General features: G+C 46.3%; 2 protein-coding genes across 5 annotated transcripts in view; both read left to right on the forward strand.

Moving 5' to 3' along the window:
- The window catches only part of ACAP2 (ArfGAP with coiled-coil, ankyrin repeat and PH domains 2), a 68796-nt gene extending 58074 nt beyond the window's left edge, over positions 1–10722 (forward strand). For all 4 annotated transcript variants that reach the window (XM_054834912.1, XM_054834914.1, XM_054834913.1 and 1 more), the window contains 3 exons: positions 893–1003; positions 1247–1308; positions 6074–10722. In XM_054834912.1, coding sequence (XP_054690887.1) covers positions 893–1003; positions 1247–1308; positions 6074–6177 — 277 coding nt within the window. In that variant the 3' untranslated portion in view covers positions 6178–10722. The remainder of the gene's footprint in view (positions 1–892; positions 1004–1246; positions 1309–6073) is intronic.
- A 150-nt stretch (positions 10723–10872) lies between these two features.
- The window catches only part of XXYLT1 (xyloside xylosyltransferase 1), a 37948-nt gene continuing 27078 nt past the window's right edge, over positions 10873–21742 (forward strand). The window contains exons 1-2 of the mRNA XM_054835893.1: positions 10873–11340; positions 17464–17611. Of these exons, the coding sequence (XP_054691868.1) occupies positions 10900–11340; positions 17464–17611 (589 nt within the window). The 5' untranslated portion in view covers positions 10873–10899. The remainder of the gene's footprint in view (positions 11341–17463; positions 17612–21742) is intronic.

The following is a 21742-nucleotide window of genomic DNA, read 5'->3' on the forward strand; positions in this document are numbered from 1 at the left end:
TGCTTTGAAATAGTGTGAAGAGGTGCAGACACATGCGATTTTTCTCATTTTCCTAAGAAATATGATACAAATAGGAGAAACAGTGGTGTGTGAGGACCAAGGCTTTTTCTGACTCATCCCACCTGAGCATTGCACTGAGAGTGTGTCTCGCTTCAAAATGTACTGCATTACATCTCAAGTTTTGGAATCAGGCTTTTAACTGAAACCTTGTACCAGCTCGATTCATATGAACACATAATAATCTGGTTGGTGGCCAAACTTTTTGCATGCATGAATTCTAAATAGAGCGGAACAAGTTGGGAGAGTTTCACAGAATCACAGAATGGTTTGGGTTGGAAGGGACCCCAAAGATCATCTAGTTCCAACCCCCCTGCTGCAGGCAGGGACACCCTCCACTAGACCACGTTGCCCAAAGCCTTTAAGACATAAGGTTAGTCACTATGCCCTGTTTATAAAGATGAAGAATTATAATAGCAGAGAAAAATGAGATCAGTTTCTATTGGGTAAATCAGGCACCTGTGAACTGCGTTCATTCCTATATTGATTTATCCTGCTCAGTGGTTCTTGTCTGTTGTGGTAAAAGGAATGAGGTTTTTTGGTTCTACAACCGAAGATGATCCAGGAGGGTAGAATCTTGCTTCTAAAGGGTTCAACTCCTTGTTGCATGAGCATGAATTGAATTAGGCTATCTTTCTAATGTGGATTAAGTAATTAAAGGTTAACACAGTAGTAAACAAAACATCTTAATTGTTCTAGATGAATAGCACTGACTTGATATGTTCAAGGGATTTTTGGTGATTTAAGCCAAATACGTTGGGTCGCTGGCTTGAATTTATTTGCTTTTTTTCCTTTATTGTTGTGAAAATTATTCTTAAATGCTTTTTCTAAACAGACAAGTGTGTTTATTCCTAAAACGAGGAGCAAACCAGCATGCCACTGATGAAGATGGGAAAGATCCATTGAGTATAGCAGTAGAAGCTGCAAATGCAGATATTGTAACATTGTAAGTTGTACATTCTGTTTTTGACTAGGTAACTAAGTTTTCCTATTCTGTTTCAAGTTAATAATACAAGAAATGTCAAAATTCCTTTACATAAAAACAGGGAGAGCAAAAGAAAAGAGAGAGTGCACTACCCGTAGATGACCTCAGTGGTGTGAGGTTCAGGAGTGCATTGTAGGTCTTGAATTGCAATCTTTTTTTAATGCTTTAAAGGTGACATTGTTCTTTTTGTTTCCTAAATCATAGGTTGCGTTTAGCAAGGATGAATGAAGAAATGCGTGAATCAGAAGGACTGTATGGACAGCCAGGTCAATACTCTACTAATAACCATACTGAAATGCAGTATAAGAAGTGTATTCAGGAATTTATTAGTTTACAATTAGATTCTTAGGATCTGAGGAAAATTTAAGGTCACTTCATACACTAATGTTTCTTATAAACAACCGACACATGTTAGAGCTTCATTGAAATTCACTGGTGTGACTTTGTCAGATTATTTAGGAGAACTAAAAGGAGAGTGTTTAAAGTGCATTATTATAGTAGTGTATGTTACTACAGCCATTACCAACCTGTTTTTGCTGGTAGTTGTCCACAGTTTTCTCCTGTTGATGTTCCATTGAAATTCATATAATGTTAGGATTTACCTGACGTTATTTAATAGCAGCCTTCTGACCCGGGCTGCTCAGAGATAGTCGAGGAGTTCATCTTATAACAGGATACCATTCTTCCTGTGGAATGGTCCTCTTTTTCTTTTTTTAAGAAAAAATGCTTGCACACCAATGTAAAAATGTACATCAAATATTTCAAAGTAACTCCAGTCAGAAATAGGAAAGTATTACTTCCTCAAATTTTATTTTTAAATATTTTTATTTGTTAAGATACAAATAAGAAACAAAACAGTCATTCTTAAGTATGTATTTTTGTATGCATAGTATCTTACCATTTGATTAAAAAAAAAAAAAAGAATTAGCAGACATTTGAGCCAACTGGTACAAAAAAGTAACAGATTATATTGAATGAATATGTGCAACTTTATTCTCAGGCACTCAGTCCCAATTTACACTATGTTGTGATGTGATATTTATGCAAGTCAATTCTTCTATTATGGTATGCTTCCATAGGAACATAACTTAATCTCATGCAAATATCAATAGTGAAGGCACACTTGATTGTCAAGTTAGCTAAAAACACACTGCTATAGCTGGCAGTAGTGAAAGGCAAATGTTACTCTTAAGGTTGAGTGCTGACTACTCTTGGCTCACTGCTGTAATCTTCCTTATGTATCTTCCACTGGTTCATAAGGATTGTGTGTGCTTATGTCTTTTACTAGTTTGGGGCTGGAATATACTTGAGGAGCAACACTAAGTCTCATGTCAATATCCCAGATGAAGTCTATTAAATAAACCAAATTTATTTAGTTTTGTCCTTAAGAACAGGTGTTTTTCAAATGTATTTTTAAACAAATCTAGGAAACTCAAATTACAACAATAAAAGTGCTATAGACAGAGCTGCTCTGCTTCTTTGGCAGAGCAGCAGATAATTTAAAAGTATATACTTGATTATCAGTTTAATTGTTATCAAGTTATACTTGATTATGACTTGATTATGAGTAGGAAGAATTCCCTACTCTGAAAACGCAGCAGGCTACATGTATGAAAAAAATCTGTTGCCAGTTTGGCCATTTTGAATGTAAAGCTGTTTTCTGATATAATGCATACTACTTTACTGACAGGCTGAAGCTAACAAATACTGAAGTATTTTTGAGTCTTTTAGATAATTTAATTGACCTGTCACAAATCCAAAATTATAAACCAGAAAATGTGTTTTTATAGTTTGTACAAAAAGCCTCAGTTGGTTACTAAATGTTACAAATGTTTAGTAAAATGTTTCGTTCATAACAAATATAGGGACTATTTACATGAAAATACAAATGCGTTTAAAATGGAGATGGGGGAGACTATTTTCCCTGACATCTTGTTAAAAAATACTTTTTAGACAGATTCTTCAATTAGGTAGATGAAATAAAAAGCTGACTAAGTCTTTCATTGAAAATATCTTGACCTTTTTATCAGTTTGTATTGCCATAGAATAGAGAGATGCAGTTGATACAATCTGATCCAGATATTTTACAGATAGTATCTGATCCTTGTAAACGGATGAGACTGACAATGGAAAGTAGAGCTGCCACAGGGGATGGAGCTTGCCCAAATTCAGGGGGGAGGGATATCACTAATTTTTGAAATTCAGGCCACAAGCTGTAGCACGTTGTCTCGACCAGCTGATCTTGCTATATCTTTGGATAGCATAGCTCTGCTCTCCTTGATTCTTTACTTGCTGAAGTTTCTTTTAAAAGTTGAAGTAAATATTTGAATGTTTTAAATGTTAATGTGCTGGCCTGCTAGAAGGGTTGGGCAAATGTGTAAGTGAAAGCTCAAAACCTGTCTCTGCTGGTGCAAGGTGATACCTTTATGTGGTCGTAGAGGAGGCAGGTTGTCTTCACTGCATATACGTGTTAAATTTTCTGCACTGCCCTCATTTTAGAACTCCTCTTATACAAAATTATAATTCTAGAAGAAAATAAGGCTTTTTCAAGACAATTGTATGTTTGCTGTGAGCTATGTGAGAGTAAATATCAATGTATGAGTTTGCTGTCTTCAGAGTGAAGCCAACTGCCTATTTCTCCACTTTAGTAATGCAGTTGAGAAACAATTACTAGTGTAGCTAATGGCATCAACATTTCTAAATTAAATATACCTGGCTGGTTTGAGCTCCTGAGAGAATGTATATATTCCTTTGCAAGGTACAGTTGGTCTTCCAAAATATTCCTAGAAGAGGAACTAGCTGAAACTAGCTTCTTGAACAAAAAATTTGTTTCTGGTGGTAGAAGCCATATGCACCATTGTACTGTTTCTTGTATAATACTTGAGTGCTCATCTTCTGGTGCTACAGTATGTCTGCTAACTATTTGATATCAGTATTGCTACTTTTTCTTCCTATCTTTTCTTGAATGTATGATGTGTGCCTTTTGAGTTACTCTAGTGTTAAATGGTAAAGCAGTGTTATAGTATTTTTGTACATAAAATCTGCACTTTAGGGAAAACATTGCTTGGAAAGGCAATTACCAGAATTCAATTTTAAAGTAGGATTTTAAAATAATTATAAGGTTTACAGTATTAAGTATTTTAATGCAGCATACAAACTAAAGGGGCACTTTATTTTAGTCTATTTTTGTATGTAATATTTTTGTTATGTAATAGAGCCAAAAACAGAGCCACGATGTATCTTGCAAAAATAGCTTTTCGGTTTTCTTTCAAGTTAGTATGAAAGAACCAAATATGGCAACTTGAACTACAGTACTAGTTCACCAGTGGAACCCACTTCTGTATTAAAAGCATAATTGCTTTTATCATACAAGCTTGATTCCAATTTGTGCTCTTCATAGCTGGTTTTTTTTGGTGAATGTTACAGCTCCCTTCATTCTGTGCTTATCTCCCAGTGCAAGCAGTTATCAGAAATTGTTACAATAAAATGTGTCCTGTGCCTGCTTCATCTCCAGAATATACTTGGAACTGAATCTGAAAACCAAAAGGGAATTTCACTACAACTAACGTTTCCTAGTAGAGCAGTATTGAATGTATTTATCTTTTAAAGTCTGGGAAGAACTTTTAAAGTATTTATCTTTTAAAGTTTGTGTCATTACATTTCTATATAAATCCACATGGCATCCATGTTAAATATTTCTGGAAGGTCAGTTGTTATTTCTGAAAGTGTTTTCAAATGAATGGAGTCTCATCTCCAAAAGAAAAATAGTTCTAATATTGAAAATGTGCATTAAAAGGTGGAAAAACAAAACCAGTGTAACTTTCCACTGTAGTGCAAACTTTTAAACACAAAAAAATCATTTTTAAAACTGCCCTTTGGAAAAAAACTGGTGGAATAATACTTTTCTTCCACAATCATATTGGGGAAAAAAATAATCTTAATGTTCAACATACATGGAGAGAGAAATTTTGGGTTGATTTCTTTGTCATGCTATTAAGCTGTCAGCAAGGAACAGTAGTGTTGGAATCTTGTGTCCTGTGTGGTCACCTGTGTTGGGAAGACAGTAAAATTTGGATGGCTGCATAGTTCCTGACCGGACCAAATGTTTTATTCATTTAATTCCTTTTGAAGGCAATAGGGTATGGTTAATGTTTTAAAATGAAACCTGAACTTAAGGCCCAAAAAATGCTGCAGCAGATGAAAGAATGTGAAAATGTCGATTTTAAAGTGGCAGAAGAATGGCTTGGCAATGACTCAAGAAGTAATCATTCCTGAATGTGTTTTCCTGTGTAGACAGGGAGGGGGAGGGAGACAGGCCTGGTGGAAATTGCTGCCATCCCTCATTTTGGAATGTGCACTACTAGTCGGGTTGTGTTTAAGCACAAAGGGTGAAGATTTTTAAAAAAAATAAATTTAAGGAAAGTATCATCACTCTTGTAGATAAAACTAAAAGATGTAATGAATATTCAGTAATGCAGGTAAAAATCTGTTTGCTGAAGTAATAGGCCAAAAGGATTTATGAACAATAATTTCTCTATTTAAGATTGCTTTTTATACTACTGCTTGCTGATTGTTTCTTTCATGAAGAGTTCTGGCTGGCTGTAAGATTTCTGACCTCTGTTTCCAAGTAAATTTTTATTTATGCCATAATTCTACTTTTCTAAAGAGAATCTTGGTTACACTTCCTTGCAAAAACAAGGATTTTATTCTTTAATAGCTAATAAACATTTTTCTTTTTACATTGCTTTAAAATGCTTTCATTTTTCCTTTCTAACTCTGAACTTTCCTCTGTGTGGCTGCCTGTGAGGTACTATTTCAGGTATAGTTTGGCTTTAATTTGCTTCTACAGAATGTGCATGCGAGTAAACAGTCCCCAAGAGTTCACATCAGCATCATTCCATCTATAAGCAATGTTTATACATGAGTAAGTGTTATACAGTAATTGGTAGCACAGTAGGGTGTTTGTGCAATGGTGGGTGATATTAACTATTACAAATGTTTTAAACCATTTCCTTTTTCTTTTCTACCTAGGAGATGAAATTTATCAGGATATTTTTCGTGACTTTTCTCAAATGGCATCAAATAATCCAGAGAAGCTAAACCGTTTCCAGCAGTCAGATTCCCAGAAGTCTTAAGTGTCAAGACGGAAAAGAACCTGATCCTTATAGTGCAAGACTTTTTTTTTTTTACTTTAACAGAATGAATTATATGCATTTTGTTAGATAGTTTGGATAAAATGACCACTCTGATGTAGCTTTAGATTGTGGTAGCTGGGGAAATGTATGAGTTGTTTTATGTTTCACAGTACGTATACCTCAGCAGCTGAAGATGTTTAAAAAAAGGAATACCTGCTAGCTCAGTATAAAAGTAGTACCTGTTAGCAAGTACGAAGTTTGTCTGCAGTTCGTACCTAAAACTAGCAGGGCGCAGCTGTACGTGCTGCAGACTCGGGATGGCAGGATGGTCAGACCAGCTTTGCTATTTAGTATCGACTGCTGTCATCACTCTCCCTATTGCCATAAAGAACATGCCTCTGACAAGAAGGTCTGGATTGCATTTTCTGGGACTGTTTTGAACGGAAATCGAGTAATGACTTACTGAGTTCTTCTATTTGTGGGCCTATAACTTAACAGATTCTCTTGTTCCTACGCTGACTCTGGTTAGAGGTAGGCTGTTAATAACAAGACATGGTAACTCCTGCCCTTTTGCAAGCTCTTTCACAGTGGAAGCTTTAACACCAGGCTGGCCTTTATGCTAGTGACTGCGGGTCAGTCACAATAGGTGTATGTCCTGGAGGACCAAACTTCTAAGACTAGTCTATTTTCATTTTTTTCTCTTAAATTAAACTTTCTGTGCAGCAAGTATACTTTAAATAAGCATGTGGAACCTTTCATGAGAAATAAACTTAATCCTTCTGGACATGATGTGGGGTTGGTTTGTAGTATTTTCACATCAAAACTTGACATTTGAGACATGAAAATAAATATTGAGCCAATGGAGTTTGTGTAGAGCAGCTGTACAGAGGCTGTTTGTTACCTTTTCTTTTTGCTGTTCTACTAGCCCTAAGCTGAATCTATAAAATCTCATATGTAATGCAGCCACCCTAAATCTAGGGCAATCAGTCTTTTATATCAGGAAGCAGTACCCTCTATATAATCCACAAAGATGGGTATGTATACATGTTGCCTAAACTAAGGTGTGCACAAGAAAACCTTAGGAATTTCACTGCACATTTGTGCAAAGTAACAAATGAGCACAGTCTCCAGCTGCGTTCGGAGGGCAGCAACACAATTTGCTTTATTCAATAGTGAGCTCCACTGGTGATGTGCATGCCTAAACGGTGTCTGTAGATAGATGCTTATGTGTCAGGTTATTTAATACCTAGATAGTAATCACCTGAAGCCCTAAACCAGCAGATGCAATTCTTTATGCTCTATTTGTCTGCCCTATGGACAACTTAAGGAGAATTTTTAGGTAACATAGTATCAACGTGAATTTTTAATAATCCTGGTAGCCATGGCATTATGCTAACCCGCTGTTTAAATGTATTTAGTAAATGAATTGGCTTTTCTCCAAGCTAGCTAAGATAAGCAAAATTGGGTAAAAAGATTCTGTAAACTATGGTAAAATTAAACTTTCTGGCATGTTAAGTTTTAACACGGTAATTCAAATATTTATAATTTTGCATCAAATGTATAATAATACATCAAGTCTGGATGATTATTGCTGCAAAGTTAATAGCATTTCAGAATTGTCCAATAGATTATTTTTCCAAGCAGAAGAATCTTAAACAGTTCTTGCTTCATGTATGTTCTAATTATTCTAGGAAAAGCAGATTTTGCCCATTTAAAGAGTGTATTTAGTCTGAATAATAAGAAATTTAGGAATATCACCTGTAAGCAGTAATTTCTAGTAAGTTGTTTTTTAAATAGCTGTCTATGAAATGATAATATACTTCCTAATCTGCAATATTTAACAGCAATGGATGTTTTGGTAGATCTTAGAGAAAGTGAAATTCCCAGTGTACAGATGGGGCAATGTAAGATATGACTATGTGTAGTATACACTTTAGATACAAGTTTTTTCTAAAGATTTGTCTTTTGCAGCCTACATGACAGGCAGTATATAGTGTGATTGGCTGTAATGTAAAGCTACCTAAAACTTAATGGCATAATTGCTATCTCAGTCCATGCTGCTGGAAAAATGTCCCAGACACTTACTTCAAATCTCCACTGGTATTTTCCTTCCTAGCCACAACAATCTCTGACAAATTTTGCAGGATGACTTCCTGTAGACAGAAAAAGTTTCTTCCCTGTCTGTAGCTCTGCAGATGTGTTGCATTCCTGGCTCTCATCTGTCTGGGAAGCAGTATGGGTCTATTTATGCTAGAGGACTAATAACAAACCCGATCCCAGGTTGTATTACTCTTGTCGAGAGCTCTGTGGTTTTCATGGTTCAGGGAGTAGCTGTGTCAGTTTGGATCCCACAGCCTCCTTGCCCAATCCCTTTAGGTATGCTGGGATGTCCAGTATAAACCGCATTCAGTTAAAGCTTTTTTTTCAGGCCAGGTGCAATACACGTGCCAACGTGTTGCTCATCAACTAAAATGAGTATGCCATGAAGTTCTGTGCAAGGTATTGAGGGCTTAGTCCTGCCCGACGCTGGCCTCTCTTAACTTGCAGGATTCAGCCCTTGGTAACACAAAGTGTGATTATCCCCAAGGCTCTGAAGATCTGGATTCCATAGCGAGTTCTGACTCAAGTGCTAATCTTCTGTTCAGTAATGTTAGAAAACTTCCCTTTTTATTACAGTATGTATCTGAGTATAACTAGGATACTAGACAGTAAGGCTCTGTTGTGGGTTAACTTCTTGTACTCTGTACCAGATAATGGAAAGCTTCAATTCCAGTTCCTGTTTCTCTGTAGGTATGATACATAGTAGGTCTTAATCAGTGAGGTACAAAGCAGTAGATTCCTGACACAGTTCAAAATCAGCTTTCACATGGATTTTTAGTAATTTACTAGATAGACCATTGGAAGATTTTTGTAATGTTGTTCCTAGCCAGAGTTAGATCACGTGTTCCAAAAGTCTCTTGGAAAGACAAATGTCGAAGAGCTCAACATATATTCTGATGCATCTTGATTTCAGAGGTGTAATTCACTTTCCCTGTTGATTAAAATGGTGTCCAGTGTCTCCTTAGTGGTCTGTATTGTTTTGATTGTCCATAAGGTTTCATACTTTATGTTAATGTCAGTACAGTCCATATAAACTTAAATTTCTGAATTGTCATACTGAATTATGCCACTAAATTACATTAGACATGCTGGAATTTGTTGCTATCAATTTGGGTGAAGGCCCAAGTCTGGTAGAAGTCTGTCTTTGCTTTCACAAGCTGCACATACGGCAGTCTGAACGTGCGTTTCGGTTGTTCATTAGTACATTGTGGACTTCAGCTCCTTGCCGACTAGGACCTAATCCAGGAAGTCACTGAAATTGGTGGCAGTCTTTCCACTGATGTCAGCGGCTTTGGATTGTACCTTTCGTGGCTTCTAATGTTAGTGTGCTAAGGAAGGATCTTGTATCAATGCTGTGGTTTTCACTTTGTGGGGTTTTATATTTTATCTAGTTATATACTGAGCTGAAATAGTTTTAGAAAATGCAACCAGACCTTCCAACTGCTGTCAGCAAATCCCCATACAAGAGGAAGTTTTTCCTGTTTTGCACTATGACATCCGTACACATGCGTTATCCAAATTAGTAGAGTTCTCCTGGGTAGAGCAAAAACTTTGTAGCACTAAAGAAAAAAGGTGAGAACTCGATTTAGGCACAGGACTGGCTGAGACGTTTCCAGGGCTTTGGTGCTTCTCTGCAGCCATCTGTTACAAAGTGTGGATGTGAACTCTGCTTCTTGATCGTGAGAATCTCAAATGTCACGGTGACTGTGAAAGGACCGTTTGACAGAATTACAAATAATGTGTAAGGACTGAGGCTGTAATAGTTTTACACTGTCAAAAGGATTGAGCTGATTATTCTGTTTAATCACTGACAGTATTTTGAGAGTCAGTTTTGCAAACTACCCTCTCTGACTGTTCACCGATGGATGTTTCTTCTTGCACAAAAGCACGTTTTTAAAACAGGGACAACTCCAGAAAGGCAATACTGGGGCAAAGGATGAATGTACCACTTTGGTATGTCCCCTTTCATATGCTTGCTTTCTCTTTCTGCATATGCTATTTTCTTGTTTCTCTTCCCATGGAAGGAGATGAGAGAGGAGGAAAAAAAATCCCACTTGCTTTTCTGTTAGGATCCCAAGTTTTCCATGTTTTGATAGAAATAATCGTTTCCTCAAGCAGAGAGGTTACTCTGTCTGAAAAAATGAACTTTTTTTTTCTTTATCCACACATCTCTCTGTACTTGGCGTTTTTTAAGCATTCCAGCAGTAAGATGCTCACGTTCCCCTGTGCACCCTTCCCCCCTTAAGGTGTAACTGTAAAGAACGTGTAACCAGCCCTCGTTCGCATTTATCAAGGCTGTAGACTTTGTATCTAAAACTTGAATGTAGTTTTCTGTAGTTCGTCATTGTAAATGATTGAAACGCACTATTACCTTTGTAGTTAACCGACTGTACATGCTGTAAGGATTGTAAATACTGTACTTGATTAAACCTTTGTATGCTGTCAGCGGCTTCCCTGCGGCGCGGGGCGGGCGCGGGGCGGGCGCGGGGCGGGCGCGGGGCGGGCGCGGGGCGGGCGCGGGGCGGGCGCGGGGCGGGCGCGGGGCGGGCGCGGGGCGGGCGCGGGGCGGGCGCGGGGCGGGCGCGGGGCGGGCGCGGGGCGGGCGCGGGCACCGCCCCCGGCATGGCGGCGATGGGCCGGGGCTGGGGCTGGGGCCGGGGCTGGGCGCGCTCCCAGCCCTGCGCCCTGGCGCTGGCCGCCGCGCTGGCCGTCTGCGCCTTCTACTACCTGGGCGGCGGCGGGGAGACCTTCTCCAGCGCCACCCGCCGCCTCCGCGCCACGCCGCCCTCCCCGGCTCACCGCCACCCCCAGCGCGGCGGCGGGGAGGCGGCGGCGGCGGCGGGGGTGGGCCGCGACCTGCACCTCCTGATGATGTTCACCAAGGCGGAGCGGAGCCCGGCGCTGCGCGCCAAGGGGCAGGCGGCGCTGCGCTCCCTGCTGCGGCACGGCCGGCTGGGCAGCGGGGACGCGCTGCACCTCCACCTCGTCACCGAGGGCGCCAGCAGGGACATCGGCCTCGGCCTGCTGCGGGACCTGCTGCGCGGCGCCGCCTTCCGACACCAGGTGCGGCCGGCGGGGCGGGCGGGGGTGCGCGGAGCCCTCCCGCGGCTGGGCGGGGCGCCCGTGGGGAGCGCGGCACCGCGGTTCTGGCCTTTGCCGCCCGCCCCGCCGGGACGCTTCGGCGGGTGCGTGCAGCCCTGCCCGAGCGTCTCCTGGGGCTGTCGCTTACCGGCCCTCCCTGCCCGGGGTTCTGAGCGGCGTTAGTCTTCCCGTAAGACAGAGGAAGCAGCAGTGGAGTGAAAAGAAACTTTCTCAACTGACGGCCCTTGCTCCAGCTCCCTACAGAGGGTGTTTGCTCCCCGTCTGTGCTGAAGAAGGCTGCGGTCTCTCCCGTCTCTTGAATCTTTGGAAGGGCTGGTTCTGTGTGAGCTGAGACCCCGTGGTCCCTGCTGCTGCCTGCTGGGAGGTGTCCTGGTGCAGCTCGGTGACGATCTTGCCCAGGACTGGGTGGCTGCGTGGCCCGGGAACATCTCTGGCAAAACACTTCTGCTGGAGAAGAGCAGTTGCTCGGAGCAACGCGGCTCCTCTTCTAGAGCCCTTGTTGTTAGCCCCGGTTCAGCGTCTCAGCACAAGGACCCACGTGTGTTTGTGCGTAGATGGCTTCCCAAGTGGTCCTGCAGGACCGTGATCAGAAAAGGCTGTCACCTTCCTGCTAGCAGCTCTTGAAAAAGCGAACGGAGAGCCTGCAAAGGTTGGAGTGCTTCCACGTGCAAATGTTCATCTCACTACCTGTCAGAGAAATGGTTCTGTCTCCCAAAAATGTAGTCGGTGCAGTCCATGCAAAGTCAGGCTTTCCTTCACATTGAACGGGTGTCTGAAAACTGGAGGAGTGTTAAATTCAGAGACTCCAGGTAACTTGACTCTCCTGTCCTGAGGTGCCGCTGCAGAGCATTGCTTGGAAGTGTCCTTTACTTCTGCTGTAACTTTTCATTTCTCATCTCTCATCTTTCAGGTATTTAATATTAGCTGAACTCTGCTGAGATGTAACTAGAGATGTAACCTTAACGTTGCTCATGCAGATCATTTGTTGGTAAATAATCCCACCTCTCTGTTTCCTTAAACAGCACTTTACTAGTGCTGGCACTCAGGTCACGTATGCGCAGTGGGTAACCTGCACTGTGCCGGCAGTGCTCACTGTCTGGGGGGGGGTGCACAGCTACCTCCAGGATTCCTCCCTGCCGCAGCAGGGTAGACTAGCAGTGCCCCATGACGGTGCAGTGCGACACCCTAGCTCAGGTTTGTGATATCGTGTCCCCTGGAGCGGGGACCCCCGGGCCACCGTGGCGTGCAGATCCCTTGCAGACACTGCTGTGTGCCTGTGGCTGCCTTACTGCCATCTGCCCTTCTCAGAAACCTAACTCTTTTGTGGGCAGCCTTGCCAGCATTGCTTCTCCAGGAGGACACAGGCTTGCAAGTTAAAGGTTGCGTGAGGTGGGGGTGGGAGGTAGGGGTGTGCAGCGATGAGTGTTGCGAGGTGGGCCTCTGTCTGTAGGTGCTTGTGGGCTCACAGTAAAGCCTGGCTCACGGCTCGGTGAGCAGGTCTTGCGCCAGAACTGATCTCTCTTGGCTGTGAGCAAGCAGTGTGGTCTGGAGGGCTCAGGTGAGATCTCACTGGTTTCTGCTCAGTGGGACAGCTTCTTCCCTCTCCTGGCAGAGCCTGATGTATCCCGGTTTCATTAGCTAGCCTGCAGTTGGCAGTACGCTTCAGATCTATCCACTTCTCTCTGTTTAGGTGGAGAGTTCCTAGAGAGCAGAGGCTGTTGTATGCTCCTGAAGCATACAACCTCGTCCTTAATACTGTGACAATTTCTGGTACACTGGCAGGTGACAGTGACTTTTATTCTTGCTGTAGCCTACCTCCTTCTTCTTCTTTATCAGCAGGAAACGTCACCATAACTTGGAACTTTTGTGCTGCTAAATGTTGAAGGTGGTTGATCCTCAACCTTGTCCTTAGGTGGCTCCAGCAGTAACCCATCTCCATCCTGAGACCTGGCTTTCCTGGCTTCTTTTGGTGTCCCCAGAACACTTTCCTGGTTCTTACACTGTTTTGCTAGAGCAGACCTGGAGATGAGGCTTGATAACGTGCTCAGAGGGCAGCTTGAGCTGCTCTGGCAGGATTGATGACAGCCATGAATGTAAGTTTTTCTTCATGGGGATGTGATTTGGGCTCTGCCTTTGGAGCTGCCCTTGCCCTTCCCTCCTAGCAGAGCTGGGATCAGCCAGGTCCCCCATTAGAGCGAAATCCAGGAACCAGACCAGGATCCCAACCCTGGGGGAAGGTCATGGGCCAGCTCTTGTCTCTCCCTAAGCAAATTCAGGAGCCTTCAAAATCTCCTGGAGACTGAAGCAGCCAGCTGCAGCCTGCCAGGGCAGGATGCGGAGGGTGAGAGCAGGGGGACTTTGGGATGCACCTCGGTGGGGTGCATGGGAGCAGCTTAGGCACAGGACCCTCCCTGCTGAGCAGGGCAGGGCAGACCTGAGCTGTCTCAGTCATGGGGCGGTTGTGACATGGTGTCACTGGTCCCACAGTGCTTGTGCAGATGTGTCCCAGATGTGGAACCGGGAGCGCTGTGTGCCGATGGCGAGCGGCAGATGGAGCTGGTGCTCCGTGATGGAGCTGGCTCCTGCACGGCTTTTTTGCATGGGGTGGAGAGCGGTGAGGACGGAGGAAGTTGGCTGGGAAGCACCGGGGAGCAGCGGTGCCGGAGGAAGGACTGGCCACACGCTGGCACCCAGCCAGGCCGTGCCCTTCCTGCCCGTGCCCTGGCCTCCGAGCCCCGGCTTGAGGGGTTCTGCTGGGCTTCTACCAGGGCTTTTATGCTCGCAGTTGCAGAGAGCGTGTCCTGCACCGTGGGTTGCAGGGTGATCTCTGCAGCCTGTCCAACTTCCCAGCGAGCAGGAAGTGCCCGGGAGCGAGCCTGGGCATGTCTCAGGAGCTGATACTGTGCTTAGAGAGAGCCCGAGCTTGCCCCATTTCCTGTAACTCTGGGCTGCGCAGTCTGACTCCTTGTGCTGATTCATATCACTTATTTATTCCGTTCCCCTCCGAGAATAAAATTAACTGCTGTCTGCTCGTTGCTCTTCCTGGTTGCTTGTTTAGATCAGCCCCGTGGAGGATGCTGCCAAATGCCGACTCCTCCGTGGGTCTGGCACTGTGCGAAGACATGCTGGGGTGAATGTAACTGAGCTGCCGTCACCCCGCGCTTACAAGAGAGCTGCAAAGATACCTGGCATGAGAAGGAGGGAAAGTTAAAGAGAAACAAAACGTGGGTTGGTTTTTTTCTAGTGAATCAATTGAGAGGGTCTTTTCTCAGTGCAGGATGTGTGTTTATAAAACTGTGCTTGCACAGGAAACCCTTAGAACTTACTTTTCTTAATGTCCTCAGCAAACATGGTTGGATTTAGCTACGGGGATTTACTGAAAGCTGCTACACAAATAAATATCAAAGTACAAAATTAGCAGCAGATCAACAAGCTATGCTAAAGTCAGCAGTGGGCAGAGGAGAAGCCCTCACAGTCCTGGAGAAGCTGGCTGGCCTGTGGCTGCGGAAGGAAGATTCAGCTGCTCAGGAGTTTGCTTTGCAAAAGTGCCTAACCAAAGGGTGGGCAAAAGACACAAATTTTCCTGTTTTCTTTGGCAGGGGAGGGAAGGCATATGATGCTGTGTCTGGAGTTTCAGGAGTATTTTTCCCATGATTTTTGTCCACTGGTGCTTGGCACTCTGCTCATTTCAGAGGTGACTGGAATTGGTTTGACTTTTTTTTTCCCCCTGCTCAGCTGTTTCCTATGTGCTGTGCAGACCTCAGGCTGCCTTTGCTGGAGGCAGAAGGGCGGTTACAGGTGCTGTATTTCTCCTCCATGCCTCTCCTCTCCAGTCCGGCCAGACCCCGAAGCTGCCTGTACCAAGCTGGGCTGGGAGCAGAGCACCATGCATCCCAGTGCTGGTGGAGCTCAGTGCCTTTGCACCTGGAGAATAGTGGTGTTTTGCTGTGTTTGGTCACCTGGGGATAGCTGCCGTCAGCAGCGCTTGGTGCTGCTGACCTGCTCCCCGCAGCTGTGCTGCTCTCCTGCCTGTTCCTGCAGTGCTGCTGGTGCTAACCGTGCTGGTGAAGCTTGGCAGGGCTGGGGCAAGATGCTGCCGTAATGTTCCTGGTAACGGAGTTTCCTCCCCGACGGTGTCTCAGGGAAGGATTATGTATGCTGTGTTATCCAAAGCCAGGTGTGACTGCTGCTGAGCTCTCCCAATTCCTGGTACATGTTGTTCTGTTTTGCCTGCCATGCTCCCGCAGGCACTTGGCCCTGAGCCCAGCAGCCGGGACGCCAGCAGCACGGCCGCCCTGTCGAGGGACACGCTGGCCACAGAGGCTGTGCAAGGGCTGTCGTATAGCGCCCAGCTGACGGCAAGGGCCAGCATCGAGCCCTTGGCCAAGGGCGAGTGTTTGGGGTGTCCTCCAACAGTACCTCACTGTGTGCTCGGCTGCTGTGCCCAGGGTTGGGATGGGCCAATCACCGTGCCTTGTTCGGTGTACTGCGGGTCCCACGAGCAGCTCCCCACCTCTGGCAAACTCTACTCGGATGTGAGAGCACTTTGATCAGGGTAATGTTTTCTGTGAGAAAGTGTGGGAGGAAGAAGCTCCAGACTGCTCCCTGGCTCTGTCTCTGTGCCAGCCTCGCTGGGCGTCAAAGCAGCCCTTGTGCATCTCATAGAGAGGACGGATGGTCATTGCACCCGCTCAGGCTGCCTTTTCCTCTGAAGCACTTGACTTGATTTAGGTTTAAAAAAAGCAAATGCTCTATCTTGTATGTTTAAGTGCATAGTGCAGGGCTCCTTGCTCTTGAGCAGATGAAGTTTTAGTAGGAAAAAGGAGTAAAACCATAGAACTGTTGAATAGTTTAGTTTGGAAGGGACCTATGGAGTCATGGGGTTGAGTTCCCTGCTGAAGCCTTACAGAAGTGTCTCTGTATCCCTCAAACAAGGGATATAGGCTCTCCTTTCCAAAATTCAAGTACTGTTGTAAAGTCGTGTCCTCACTGGCCTTCAGTTCCTGCTGGGCTCTTCCTGCTTTCCCTGGCCTGAAGAAGGCGGCACGACCTCGAGTTTCCACACTTGAGTTCCTGCACTCCCCCTTATCCGCACCAGGGTCATGTCCCTTGTCCCTCTTAATTACCCTGAAAATCCCTCCTGTTATCTTATGTGATTCAGTGACCTGCATCCTTCTGTGTGTATAACGAGCATTGGGCTCCATGAAAGTTCCTGTTCCTCAGACTTTGACCAAAATTACTTACAAGCTTGTAAAATTTCAGTCGCTGACAAGGTACATTTGCAGTTGCTTCTGTTTCTGGCCCATAGCCACGACCTGCGCAATGTGCTGGCGCTAGTGCGTGGGCTCCAGCAGGTCTAAGGAGTGCAGAGCATTGCTGGATGAGCAAGAGCAAAGCTCCAGCACAAGCAGGCTGAGATCCATCTAGAGAAGATGCTTGGCTCTGCTGTAACTGCTGATACTTGGATTTTCATCAGCGTGCTGTGGCCCGTCATCCCTCTCCCCCTCCAGCCCCGGCGGGACGTGCTGCAGAGCTTGCCTCCATGCTGGGTGGAGGTTCAGGAAATCCGGGCTGCGTCCCTGGCCCTGTCGCAGCCTGCCTCTGTAGCAGGGAGCGGGTCTTGGTCCTCAGGGTAAGTGACGTGGTCTGGCTTGCCTCAAAACGGCAGGATGCCAGAGCCTGGAGTGAACCGTCACCTCTTCTGACGGACTCCATATGGGAGACCAGATATGTGGTTGCATTAGGCAGTGGGAACAGACCAGAAAAAAACCCCAAACATTGAACAGACTTGATTGTATGTATGGATTTGAGTCTGTCAGCCCATCTCACGTTTATGAAATGGTCGTAAAAATCCTTCCCTCCTTTCTTTCCCTGACGCCTTAGCTAACTGTCGCAGCAGGGGGCTGTGTGGTGTGCAGGGGCCAGGGCAGTCGGGCCCCTTTGTGCAGCTGCACTGCCACAAGCAGTATTTGTGTTTAACAACCTCCCCCTCTCCCCGTGCCAGTGCATGCTGAGCAAAGGCTGCCAGCACTGGGGCAGTCCCCCGAGGCAGCGGCTAAGTGGTGTTTCTGGTGTCTCTCCTAGGTAATAGTCCATGATGTGAACGAGCTGACAGAAAAGCTGTTTCCAATCGTCAAAGCCATGCAGAAACACTTCAGTGCTGGATCGGGGACCTACTACAGTGACTCGATCTTCTTCTTGTCGGTTGCAATGCATCGCATCATGCCCAAAGGTAAGCCTCCACTGAGCTGCCGTAGCAGCTGCCTCTGGCAACACAGACTCTCTTCTGCACTGGTATGTTATCCATTGCTGTGTGAAATGCAAAGAAAGTTAACAAATTTTTAGGGTGGGCTCCCAGGGTTCTGCTCCTCCCTGCAGTGATGGACCCTTCGGTTCAAGACCACTCACATCCAGTTCTCTGCTGGCAGGATGTTATCTGTGCCGCAGCTGGCCCTGCCCTCGCACCCTGAGACGGTAGGAGAGGCGAGACAGGAGCAAGTGTGCTTGCCCTGTGTGTGATTACAGCCCTTTTCCCCATGGGGTGTCAGCAGAAAGAGGTGCCTCATGTTCGTGGCACGGCTGCCCGGCTGTGTGCTAGCAAGCGTCAGCAGAGAGCAGTTGTCGAGCCTTTCCTCTTGGCTTTGGTGAGCTTTTGGAAAGCTTTGCTGATTAGCAGCCACAGATCACTTAAGTTTCCTTATTGCACCTTCGCTCTGCTGTTACTGAGTGCGGGAACAACAATAAATCTGCAGGAAAACAAGGCAGCTGGCAAAGAGGGCTTGGCTCAGTTGATGCCATGTTTTCCTTCCCCAGCTGCGCATGGGTGCTTCTCCTGGGTCCAGCGTGCTCTCCAGCCTTGGACTGGTCACACGGGGAGGGTGTTGGATCTCTGTGCTCCAAACCCCTTCCTCGGAGCTCCCCCAGCCCTGCCTGTTGCCCTCCCTGTGCCACAGCAGGGTGCCGCTGGCAGTGGCGGCAAGGAGCCCTGGGGTCCTGCCTGGCCGTACGCCTGCTCCAGGAGGAGAGGTGGCCAGCCTCTCGAAGCTGGTTGTGGATGGCACGCGGTGGCAGCCCGTTCCCACACGTGTGTGTTGCTGAAATAGCTGGTGGCTAGCACCACCGGCAGCTTCCTCGGCATCTGGAGCCTCTGCTCAGCCAGAAGATTCCCTGCGGTCTTCCTACCATGGATCTCAGGTGCAGTCTTGCTCTTGCTGGGGTGTTATGGGGGCAACTCCCCTGTCCCCTGCTGGGCCCTGTCCCAGTTTGGCTCTGCCCGGTAGCTTCTGCCTCTGCACCAGTTCATGAGGCTTTCTCTGGCCATGCCCCTGTCTGGGAGGCACAGCCATCCCACGCTAGCTCATTAAGTGGTGGGGCAGTGGTGTTTAATTTGTGCTGGCAGGAATTAGGGAAGAGCAGGGAGGGAGGAGGTGGCCTGCTTCATGTCTTGTCCCCCCCTGCCCTCCCCAAGGGCTGTGGGGCAAGGCAGGTCCGAGGGTCCCATCCAATCCCACCGTTCATTACTCTGATCTCCAGTGAATGTGCTGTACTTTGCTCTCCATTAGACTTGGGTAATTTATTTTTTTGTCTGGTGATGTCTGCATTGCGAGTACTTTGAAGTACGCTGAATACAAATGACGGTATTAATGCTGGCTAATTCACTCGTCCCTACCCTGTCTTTACCATGCGCTAAAGATATCCGTGTTGTGCCGCCTGCCAGCAAGAAGCTGCTCAGTCTGAAAAGCCTTTGCTCAGTTCATCAACCCGCTGGTTGTCTCATCTCTTGGAAAGCTTGTTTGCTCTCCCTCAGCCTGATGGGGCTTTCAATGGTCTGTTTGGGGCACAGGATGTTTAAAGAGGCATTTTTACAGTTTCATGAGCTTAGTTTTTGTTTCAGAAGCTGCTAGTAAAGCTGATTTATATTTCCCTTGCAAAGGAGGTCAGATTTACTGCGCTGGGTGCCTGGTGATTTATGGGCTGGCAGGGCTCCCCAGCCCCTTCCCTGCTTCCCGACACGCAGCCGGCACCGGACGGGAGGCAGCAGGGAAGGCTGCAGCTCTGCTGCCCACTTGCAGGCTTGCGGGTGGTGTGGGAATGGCACTGGGCTCCTGCCGCTCTCCTGGCTCTCACAAACCAGCCTCTGCTGGCGTGAGGAAGCCACTTTGCTAAGTTGGAGGAGAAAGGACTAAACCTTCCTTTTCAGGCAGTATTAGCAGTTTTCCTGGTGCACTTCTGTGCCATTTCACCTGCCCCGAATGCTGCTTCTTTTTGTGCACCTCTGCAGGCACATCTGGCTCCATCGTGTTAGCACCAGTTTGTTGTGGAAGCCAGATTTGATTGGAAGCTTAAGCATCCTCCAGCAGAAACGAAGTCCCTGATCTGAATATTAAACTCTCATGTGTGTTTGTTTGCATTTGTATTAATCAGTCTATAGGGTTTTTTCACTAGCTAGCGACCTTTGCATTGAAGTTGCCTGGCTTTGGTTTCCCAAATTTATCATTTTTTGAAGGGAGGCATTTCCGTAGTATCATGACTTAGTGATTTGTTTGGAGCATTGGAGCTGTGACAAGGCACTGACTTTGCAGACCGATGGCACTGAAAACTGAACACCATGGTTATTTTTCTTTTTTTTAAAAGACTTTTGTGGAACACGTGCTGGCTGTGTGCACATTGCACTGAGAATAAATGGGTTTTGCCACTCAGCTGCTCTGTCTTTCACTGTTGCTTGGGATCCTTGCCCAAAAAACTTCAGATCTAAAACCTGCAGCTGCCAAACTATAATATAACAGCTTCTTAGCTGGTGTAAATCATGGAACTCTCTTGCCTTAAATGTCTTACATCAGTGGAGTTAATCTGATTTAAACCAGCTGGGGACTTGGTATGCAGCGTGCAGAAGTGCAGACTGCATAATTCTAGTCTGTGCTTGAGGCTCATAAATCCTGTTTTAATGTGGTGTGGCCAGGCCTGAGGAGCTGGAGGAGGGCTCGATGCATCGCAGTGGTTCTGCAAGGGAGAAGTGATGGGAACGTTACACAGGGAGAGGCCAAGCGGGGTTCAGGCTTAGGAGGAGCTGCCAGGATGAGGATGATGCCAGCATGAAATGGTCTTGGGACCTGCAGAGCCGTGCTAGGAGGGGAAGGGAGGACAAGGACTCGGACCTCTTTATTTCCTTTTCAGTCTGCACATCCAGAGGTGGCCATTCACTTCGTGACTGGCTTCGATCCCTCTAATCACTTGTCATTTCAGTCATGTAACTTAAGAGGACTCAGCAAGCTTTTTATCACCCTCCTTATGGACATGCGAAGGAGCAACGTCTGGGCAGGTCTGCCTGGCAGGCAAGATGCGAAGGAAGGAGGAGATGGGGTGGCAGAGGGGCAGTCTGGGGAAGCTGTGGGCTTCCCAGGGAATTCTTGGTCCCCATCCTTGGCCCAAGTCAGGTAGTTTTCAGGAAGAATTAGTTTAGCAGCTGGATGTCCTCAGCAGCTGGTGGGCTGAGGGAGAGACATCAGCGTCCAGCAGCTTGGGCAGAGCTTTGAAAACTGCCGTTTGGTGTTTGACTCCATTGGTTTTGCTGACTGTGCTGCAACAGGATGAGCCTGTGGGAGGAGAGAAGGAGCAGAGGGAAAATGGGACAGGATGGAGAAGCAGCTTTGTGGCTTGGCTCTGCCAGCTTGGACAGAAGAGTGGAGTCCGTTAGCTCAGGGGAGTCTCTGAAACCTGGCTGGAGGTACTATGCCTCACGTGGTGTGAGGATATTTAGCAGAACTTGACTGAAGATGATATTTGACAAATTGGAGGCAGCAGGGTTTCCTGGCTGGTAGGAACAGCTGGTATTTTTCCTGGGGAGTAGCATAATCTCTGAATACGGTCTCCTTGTCCCCCCCTGGCAGTGTGTGGGTAAGCTCTTGGGGTTTGTCTCCCACTGACTGTCCCAGCCTGGAGGCAGAAGCCCTGACGAAGGGTGGGAGATGAGCACGGGGTGCAAAGGGCCCCTGGGCTCTGCCATGCATGAGGTTAGCGCTCGTGCAGCATGCTGCGTCTTCCAGGCGCTGGCAAAGCACTAACTCCTTAATGCTGGTACCTTTCTGGGTGGACAGGGAGAGGAACATGACTCTGCTCCCCAGACCCGGTGGGATGCAGCTGAGCAGAGTAGCAGCTGGGATGTCTGCCTGGAGAAGGTGTGCCAGCGAGGATGGGCTGTCCTGCTCCTGCTAACATGGCTCTGTGTCTTCACACGGGTGGTGGAGGGAAGAGTGCAGAGCAGGATGGGGTGTGACTGCAATGTTTAATTCCACTAACAGGATCTCTTACAGCATATGTATAAAATTAGGCTTGGAGATCTCCAGGAAAACAGCTCAACAGGATG

The sequence above is a fragment of the Grus americana genome, chromosome 9, assembly GCF_028858705.1.
Source record: "Grus americana isolate bGruAme1 chromosome 9, bGruAme1.mat, whole genome shotgun sequence".
In the NCBI taxonomy this organism is placed as follows: domain Eukaryota; kingdom Metazoa; phylum Chordata; class Aves; order Gruiformes; family Gruidae; genus Grus; species Grus americana.